This window comes from Callithrix jacchus, chromosome 12 (genome assembly GCF_049354715.1).
Source record: "Callithrix jacchus isolate 240 chromosome 12, calJac240_pri, whole genome shotgun sequence".
In the NCBI taxonomy this organism is placed as follows: domain Eukaryota; kingdom Metazoa; phylum Chordata; class Mammalia; order Primates; family Cebidae; genus Callithrix; species Callithrix jacchus.
In genome coordinates this window covers 53307424-53316637 of record NC_133513.1, presented here as the reverse complement: position 1 = coordinate 53316637, position 9214 = coordinate 53307424, and the positions used below count along the sequence as shown (strand labels likewise).

Below are 9214 nucleotides of genomic sequence, written 5' to 3'. Positions count from 1 at the left end.
CTATTGCAGTCTTGGGCAGCACCCACTGGCCAGCTCCTTGAAGACCGTGGAGGTGGGAGGTCTATTGCCCTCAAAGCTGCAAAGGGAAACCCATGGTTTCAATCAATCCACAACTTTGTCTTCATGGAGGAGGATAGAGGGAAGAAACAAAGCAGGTTGATTGGAACTCAGAGACCTGGCCACCCTGAGCCCACCTCTCACCCCCATGGCATGTGACTGCTAAAAAGACACAAGAAACACTCCTTGTTTTAGAACACAAATACATAAATTTTTAATCTGCGAAAAATACAAAATGAAACCATGTACAAGTTATGTACAAACCCTTTTTACAAGACAAGAGAGTTATCACTGGTTGTTACAGATGACAGAGTTGGGTAGATCATTTCAAAGCACCAGCATATATTCTCTTCTTCAATTCCTGTCAGGTTAGAGTAATTAATCATAATTATAATCATAATGCCAACAATCAAAAGATTGAAAGATGAATAAGCCACGCTCTTTTTCCTTAATGAACATGTAGGCTGAACTCTGCATGTGTGTACCTTTTTTTTCTTTGTCCCCCTAAAGAAACCTTGAAGTGCAGGTTTTGGTGTTAAGTAGAGGAAGGTTTCTTTTCAACATCTGGGTGGTGGGATGTGGGCCAGAAGTTTTAGGCAGGATGTGATTGTGCCACCTGGGAATGTAACGTTTTTAATTAGGATTTCCCAACAGATCTGGGTTTATGTTTGAAATGTTGCAGTTCTGGTCAAAAGTGTGTCAGGCTGTATTCAGCGGAAGGAAGGGGAGGAGAGTGAGCCACTCTGGGACGGACAGGACTCTGGTTTTGTATGGAAGTGAGGCTCAGTCCACATGGTGGGCGGGGCTCCCATCCCTGTTAGCTGGCTTCCCATGCCGACCCTGAATCCCATGGGAGGGGAGCGCTGGGTCGCTCTGGCAGGCGTGTGTCAGTGCCTTGTGTACATTTCCAGCTAAGATTCTAAACAGTGGGGCCCAGTAGTGCTTCCCAAGGCAGGCATGGCGGAGAGCATTGGCGTTACTTTCACCCCTGTTCTGTTGAATAGCAAGACAGAGGAGAAGCAACAACACAGAAGTCCTCAAGGGATAAGCAAAGGAAACCTTTCTAAACTGAAAAACCTACCTAGGATAAAGCTCACTTTTACATGGCCAAAACATCTCTTCTCACACTGCCTGTTCAGAAAAGCCACCAAAGCAAGGTGGCTGTAATATTTGTTTTCACACCCCTGAAACCAAGGCTGCAGTGCGTGTGCTGTTCAGGAAGGGAAGAAAAGCAGTGCAGTGACATGGACAGGAAGGTGAAAGGAGATGCCCGTCTCAAGACCCCTCCCTCGTGAGTCCTCCAGAAAGACTGCCAATCACCACACCAGCTTCCATCCACTGTGGCAGCCACAGTGACACTTAGTGGCGGAGTGACTGCCCACGTGCACTAGGCCTCAGGACAAGCTCTGAAAATACGGACAAAGAAGCAGCATTCCTGCCTTTCCAAAGGGTCCTTTGACTTCTGCCTCGCCATCTGCAACGTCGTTCATCTCTAACCTCACAGATGATTTGCCATCTCTTTCTTAAAATTTCCCTCTTGTTTCTCATTTTCCTGGTTCTGGCATACTCTATATCTTCTGTCCCAAGAGGGTCTACTTATTTTGCTCCTTTTTAGTCCCAAATAACATGACTGTAGCCCGCAAACACATTTGCCAGCTGACCTGAACCTACACTTTCTCCCGAAGAGAATTCATCCAGGATCCTCCCTTTCTAAGTACCTCTGTGGGTCTGGCTTCCACATCTGCAGGGCCTGTTGTAACCCACTCATTCAGTCCCCTGTCCCACTCCTCTTGCCTGTGGGTCCTTCCCGCGTGTGTAGCTCTCAGCTTTTCCTGCTCTGGATGAACCAATATAACATTTCTTAGCTGCTCCACTCACTGCCTCCCCTTCCTGCCTGCTTCTCTTGTTTTCCTATTCTTCTACATGGTTCTGTCCTTGAGGACAGATTAGGTGTGTGTTCACTGCACAAAGAACATCTTCTAGACCCAGAGCCATTGCCCCACACCCAGCCCCTACAATCCCAAATAATTTTCTACAACTATTACAATCCGTAATGTTTATTTGCTATTCAGTGTTCACATGTATTCAAAAATTCTTTATTGAACACCTGTTTTGTACAACATAATCTTTCCAAATATGTGTGGCTTGCGTTCCCATCTAGGCAGGCAGGCCTCTTCCTCTAAAGGTCTTACAGTCATGAGCACACAGCGGCTACTCAGTAAATACCCATTAGCAGTTACTGACTAACATCACCCACCCTGCCTCATGCCAGATAATCCTGCCTTCATACCTAGAATACTGACCCTCTACTTATCCAACTCCTAAAACCCCCTTTCTCTAGAAATCCTACCTTGCTGAATCACTTGAAACTACAGCATTTCTCCCTTGTTTCAACTCCTGCCATATTGAATGACGAAACTATGTTGTTAGTGTTTACCCTTTCTCTACTGGTGCTTTGGGCATATTTTCTTTCTTTAGTTGTATTATAAACTGATATGTCAGGACCTAGATTGTGCTCATTTCTCCCCGACCTGCTCCTTTTACAAATATTTAATGAGTGCTAACTGGTTTCTAAGCAAGGGCTACCTGATTAGCTACAAGGATGTTTTCATAATGGGAATTCCTATTTGGCAGTTCTGAACTATTAATTATTCTCTACAACTTGTGGATGTCCTGTCGCGTGTTCTTACTATATAACTGTCTCGAAAATAGTACGATTGGCAGGTTTTAAAAATTTACACATCTATTCCCACCCTCTAATCTACTTTGTGAGTTTATTGCTGACATTTTAGTAATTCAGTAGAGTCAGGACGTTGTTTTTGATGATCATGTGACAGAAAGCAAAGCAAAATGTGTGAGGAGGGGAGATGCTGCCCGTGGTGAGTTGTTGACTTGGAGTGTGCACCCTTTAGCACTCCACGCTGCTAGGAAAATGTTCAGTTTTGTGTGCATTCTCATGATATCATCCAGGAAGAACTGACATCTCACTACCTTCAACCTGAAAAATGCACAGCCATTGCTGCCCCATCACTCTTTGCTTAAAATTCTGACTGGCTTTCCATGACTTTCGAAATCAAGTTTCAAACTTTTATCTTAACCCTTAGACTGTACTCTGTAGCCCTTCTAGGAAATCTCATCTCAGTTTTCCTCAGTTCCCCTACGCAAACTTATCACAGTAGACAAAAGAGTCAAACTATTGAAATCACATTTCTACAAATACATCATGGCCCATTAAGTCCTGTCTCCCTGGAAAACCCTCATATTCCACATCTTTCCAGACCTGTCACCCATTTACTATTGAAATGCTTCCAAAGCCCATCCAACATTAAATGCCTCTGCCTTCTTGCAGCCCATGCAGTTCAATGCAACCTCTTCTTTCTTTCAACACAAAGAACTACTCTTTCTACCATATGCACGCCCATAACTCATGGTACTTTAAAATACTGCTTATTCCATCTTTTTTCTTTTTTTCTTTTTTCCCAGATTCTTAATCCATACCACGAGTTTGGCTTATCTTCAGATAAGGAGTCTCAGGTCCTTATTATGATAAAAAAATATATGGCAAAAGAGGAAGATCTGCTACAGGTGGTCTAAGTCAGAATTCTTTCTCCAGCCTATCTATGTGGAGGCTGTGATATCAAGGAGCTTCCACCTGTTGTAGGGCTACAGGTGCCTCTGCCTTTGGGCACATAGGATTCTTTTTTATTTGTGTTTTAAGGAACCTTAACATAAAAATGGAAAATTAGGCTCTGTGGTCCCTTAAGAAATAAAATTTAAAGTATTTTCCAAGTTGCTCTATTTTAATGGAAATCTTGAAATTATTCACAATAGATACTTTGTGGAAACAACCAATCAGAAGAGACTCCACTTAACCAATATGATCAAACTAGGACAAACTGCTAGGAATCATCCTAATTACTACTCTCTCATAAATAAATCCAAATAGCATCATCACCTCCTCAATTGATTATGGGATTTATCTGCTAAATCATCCGCACTGAATACTCCAAAAAAAAAAGCCTTTTGGGAATAAGGAGAGTAGCAGAAAGGTAATTTATGAGAAGATTTTAAATAAATTCTGTTTCTTTTGCTTTTTAAAGAGGATGAATCAAGTCCTAATTAGTGAAGGTCCTTTCAAGGGTCACGTTGACTGGTGGCTTTACCACCGTTCCAAAAGCAACAAGTAAGAACAAAACAGAAAATGGGCAGATTCTGCCCTGGAACTCAGTGCTTAAGCTGAATGCATCTACTTAGTCTCCTAGGAGTCAAGGTGATCACAACTCAGTCAATTGGTTGGATAGTCTTTGTTTCTCACCTTTCTGACCTTTATTCCTCAATTTTCCCCTTCCTTCCTTCAGTGAGGTTCTCTTTGACAATAAAATTCAATAGATTAAAATTATATTTATGTATGTAAGTAGTTAAGAGATGGTTAATTTATTAATGAAAGAAAACAACCAAATAAACAGAGAACAGGAAATGACGTGGGAAGTAAGACTGGTTACATCCTGAAGACCAGTTGCACATGGGGAAAATGGCAGGAATTTGGGGTCTCTTGAAACCCCTAATTACATACTAGGAATTGGAGACATGAAATAGATATGAAGGAATTAACTGAAGCTGGGCCTTGAACCAAAAAAAAAAAAAAAGTGAAGGCGGTGTTGAAATTGAGAAGAAAATCCTAGAAACAGTAAAATTTGACCAACGTGATTCAGGTGTGTCTGAATTGAGAAATTTGCATCTTGAACCTAAAGGGACTCTAATGTGGAAAGCACAGGAATGAACCTAACTATTCTGTGTCCAGAGCAGAAAATGAATGCTCACTACTCCTGAATAAGGCCAGGAGTTTTGCTGGGTGATGCAGCAAAAAGAACCATTATTCCAGCCCTGGATACAATAGTCGCCAAGGCCTTCGCCAAGGAGAGGTAGCCACTCCCATATTCCCACTCCCAACTTAGATCATGTACCCTGGGACTTGAAAGGGACTTTAGAGTCATCTGAATGCGTCACTCTCACTTACAAATAAAGTCACCAAGACTCAGAGGGTTTTAAAAACATTTTCAAAGTTCATAGTTGTTTGTAAATGTGGCTCTTGCACCGTCATATTAAATGGTAATTAGGGAACTTGTGCCTCTTCTCCTTTCAACATGAAAATATCCCAAATTTCTTATGCTTTCTCACTTTTCCTTTATCCAACCCTAACAAACGCTTCTAATTTCCTATTTAAAGTCTTCAATTAATTTTTTTACAAAGTACATAATAAGGTGCCAGAACAATTGGGAGGAAAGAATTTTGGAATGTTCTCCAATGTGCCTTAGTCACAGTCACTTTTATTTAAGGTGTTTTTTTAATGGCTCAAGATGCTATTCTAAAATATAAATTTGCTTAGACAAAAATGTAAGTTTTCTCAAGGAGAAAGGTGATGATGGTGATGACATTTTCTGCTTTTTAAACACCCTGTTGGTGAGTCTTTGATTCCCACAGCACCCAAGAATCATTAGTTTGGGAAAATGGCTTTTCTGGAGCCCTAAACTGGAATGGGAAATCAGAGCCTCATAATATGGACTGTGCCAAGGAAGACCCTCTTTGGTCTCATATAGATGGAGGCCGAAAGACAGACTGTCACAGTGGAGATGGAGGGGACTCAGGGCCAAAGTGCTCAAAGGGTAGGAACAAGTCAGAAGAGGCTCTGGCATGTGCTTGAGCCCTCCAGTGATTTCACAAATCTTATTTATGTTTCCATTTCGATTTCTACTTACCAGGCATCAGCTTTTGCCAAAGGGCCCACCAACCAGTCATTTTCCTTAACAAAATGCCTCATTTTGCTTTCTAGTCCAGAACAATTTATTATTACAAAGGCAACACAGTATGAACTTATTGCTCTACTTAAAAGAAAATGAATTTCTACCAATTTTTCGGGGGGGTGCTTATGAATCAAGGAGCTCGTTACTGTAGGAAACAATCCTCCCTATTATGTTTTTTTTTTAAAAGTTTAAATTCAAATCTCTAGCCACAAATGCATCAGTGGATGTGTGACGGGGTTGAAGTTTACATTTCTGCTTCCAGACTGCTTTGGTAGGGGAGACACAGGGAAGAGAGGATACTGGGAAGGGGGCTTTGTGTCTTGTGTCCCTCTAATGGAAGATTCCTTATGTGGCCACCACAGCCTGCCAGAGGATACCAAATCGCTCAGACAAATCCGAAGGTGGTTATTAGTAACAGGACTGAAGAGCCCATTGTGGTTCATGAAGGAAAGAAGAGCGTGGATTGACGTGAATATACTAAGGTGACCCCAATGCAAAATCATTATGTAAAAGAAGGCCTAGCTTTCAGGAAAGTTGTCAAAATCCTAGCAAGAGGTTCTCCCCACAAACACATTTGACTTCTGTTGGAAACCAAGAAATGTTTATAAGCCCGAATATAGACTGTTGACGTCATTTTAGTCTGCTGAGTAGGCTAGTGATTAATTATAAGTAGTTTTTAAACAATCCAATTGGACATACATTATATTCACAATACTTTTATAGAACTAATTCTACAAAATGTGACGACAGAGTAACCACAGTCCGACAAGTCACTGCAGGACAATGCCTACGAGGTGGAAGCACGACTATATTGGCTCTGCAGGGAGTGGACAGAGGTGGAAGCTCATTTTGCCTACGTTGGTAATTGGAGTACTTAGTGGACGTATGTGTTCATGGTGATCTCATTACTTTGCTCTGATCTGATTTGCACTAACTTAACTAGGTACCACAGGTCATGGCCCAAAGAGTTAATGGACTAGATATGAAACTTTTGGGGGATACTTTGGCTAGCTTGGATCCTTTAAGCGTCCACAGTTTACATTTTTGAAGAAAATAGAAATCACTATCACATCCATGCTTCTCCAGAGACCTTGATGATCATATCAAAGACTGAGAATTTTAAAGTTGAAAGACTTGCTAAGTTGATTGGAACAAAACAGTTGCCGGGAAACTGTACACCGAGCATGCAAGTGACAGCAGAGCTCTGAGACACAGTAATTGCATCGGATGGCTAGAAAAATCTTTTGACCCCAGTTTAAAGTGGCTGATATATTTGATTTCACTGCTGGTAATTTTCAAAGGCCTTTTCTAACAGTCTATATGAAGTGCATTCATTGCTTTCCTTTTGTTATTGTTTTTTAAATTGTTGTAACAAGTTCATGTGTTTGGCCCCAGCAACTAAATAAAGGAGAGCATGTAAATCAAAATCTGTCTCCATGAGTATAGAAATGTCCTGGCTTTTAAACAAAAACTCAGTGAGAAGAATGAATGCCCTCTTATATCCTATGGTAAAGTAAAACTATGGATCAGTTTTATAAACATCCAGGCTAAAAGCTCTGAGACATGGGGAGTGGGGAGAAAGTCCACCAGACCCTCCTGAAGTTGACATTACTCACTCAGGTGGTTTGGAAATATGAAATGAGAAGCATAACAGCATGTAGAGTCCCCACCACTAGAACAGAAAACAGAGCTATGCCTTGTATGCATCTGGTCCTCAGCTTCCACATCCCAGGTGTGCCCACAACCCTCCTGGTGTCCTTAGTTGGCCAGACAAACCTCATCTGCCAATTGTAGAAAAGCAGCAAGAAGGACTTCCCTTTAAAACTATGAACAAAGGGGTGAGAACTACAGAATGAGAACTAAAACTACAAAAATATGACTTTCAACTGTGAAAATAAGTAAGTTTCCATTTATCAAGAGCTGGTGTAAATGCAGATCAAAATACACACCCATCCAGGCGAGGAGCAGGTATTCACCTGACCCCTTAGGCTTCCTTTTTTGATTTACTAAAATACATGTATACATCATTGGCCATTTTAAAATTGTCTTAATAATTCATTTCCTTTCATTACAATTAATTGTGGTGATGACCATCATTCTCCTCAAAGAAAAAGGGAGAAAGAAGAGAAAAACGCATTAAGGAGTCTGGCCACTTACTCATTCAGATTTTGCATTGTTTAGATATAGGGAAGATATTTGACAATGAAAAGAAAGGAAAAATATATTTTCTTTCTAATAAATAAAAATAATTTAAAATGCTAGAGGCTATACATGACTATTTTAGTATGTTCATTTATAAATGAAATCATTTTCTTTTCCAAAATACATGGAAGCAATATTCAAGGCAGACAAAGAGAAAGATCTGTCTACTTTATTTTCTGGCAATTCTTGCTTATCCTAACGTTTCCACCAGTGATTCAGCATGTAAGAATAAAAGTCACATCACCATTTATGAAGTTTGTCAGGCTTTAAAAAAATAGTTCTGGTCTCCTGGGAGTCAACATTCATCTTCAACTTCTCTGATTGGTGGAATCAAGCTGCTTGTGGATTTATATTGGTTGATCTGGTTAGCCATGTGGGTACTCATGGGCTTGATTTGAATGTTTCTGGGATAGGCATTATCCGGTTCATCTGTAAACCATTTCTTTTCTGCTAAAGGGCAAAACGGGTAGAGAACAAGAAGGAGAAATGAGAAGTTTAATTAGTCCTAGGATAAAGCCTTTGGAAAGTTCATTGAAAAATGCAAAAAGGTAATCGATAGAAACTGACAGTGAGTCATTGCTAAGAGAGACAGTGCAGTGTGGGAGGACCCCAGAACTGAAACATACCTCTGCTTCCTGTAGCAAGTGATGAACAAAATGTGCCACTGGGACTGAGAGGCACCATGGGTGGACCTCAGAGGCTAAGGAGGGATTCGACAATGGACTCTAGCAATGTTCCTTGGAGTTAATTTCGTGGCCAGAAAAGGTTTGGTGGGGAGGGGATGTTGCATGTATCAGCTATTGGGTAGAGACATTGTGCTTGAGGAGAGATGTGTTCGTCCATTGATTTCAGTGAAACATGGAAGGTCACCACCACCCTTGCTCCAGAGGGAGTGATCTAGAATCTCATGCAGAATCACCACCTCCCAGCCTTTTCTTGGTTTTGCTTGTAACACGTACACTTAAAGCCACGTCTCAACAATACCACACTCCGGTTTCATTTGTAGCCACTTTAGGGGGTCTCAAACCCATAGATTTTGCTGGCCGAAAATCTATGAAAATCAGAATAGTGACCAATGTTTTAAAGAGGATTTTGAGGTGGCTTTTATTTCAAGAAAGAAAACTCTGTGTTAGTATAAAGTTATGAATAGAGTT

The 9214-nt window shown here is 40.9% G+C and overlaps 1 protein-coding gene across 44 annotated transcripts in view; it reads right to left on the bottom strand.

Annotated features, from left to right (window-relative positions):
- Positions 1-246: 246 nt before the first annotated feature.
- Positions 247-9214, bottom strand: part of KCNMA1 (potassium calcium-activated channel subfamily M alpha 1) — a 767226-nt gene continuing 758258 nt past the window's right edge. For 26 of the 44 annotated variants that reach the window (XM_035266161.3, XM_054242917.2, XM_054242922.2 and 23 more), the window contains one exon: positions 247-8510. In XM_035266161.3, coding sequence (XP_035122052.1) covers positions 8356-8510 — 155 coding nt within the window. In that variant the 3' untranslated portion in view covers positions 247-8355. The remainder of the gene's footprint in view (positions 8511-9214) is intronic. The other 18 variants (XM_054242918.2, XM_054242923.2, XM_054242921.2 and 15 more) reach the window with 1 other exon arrangement.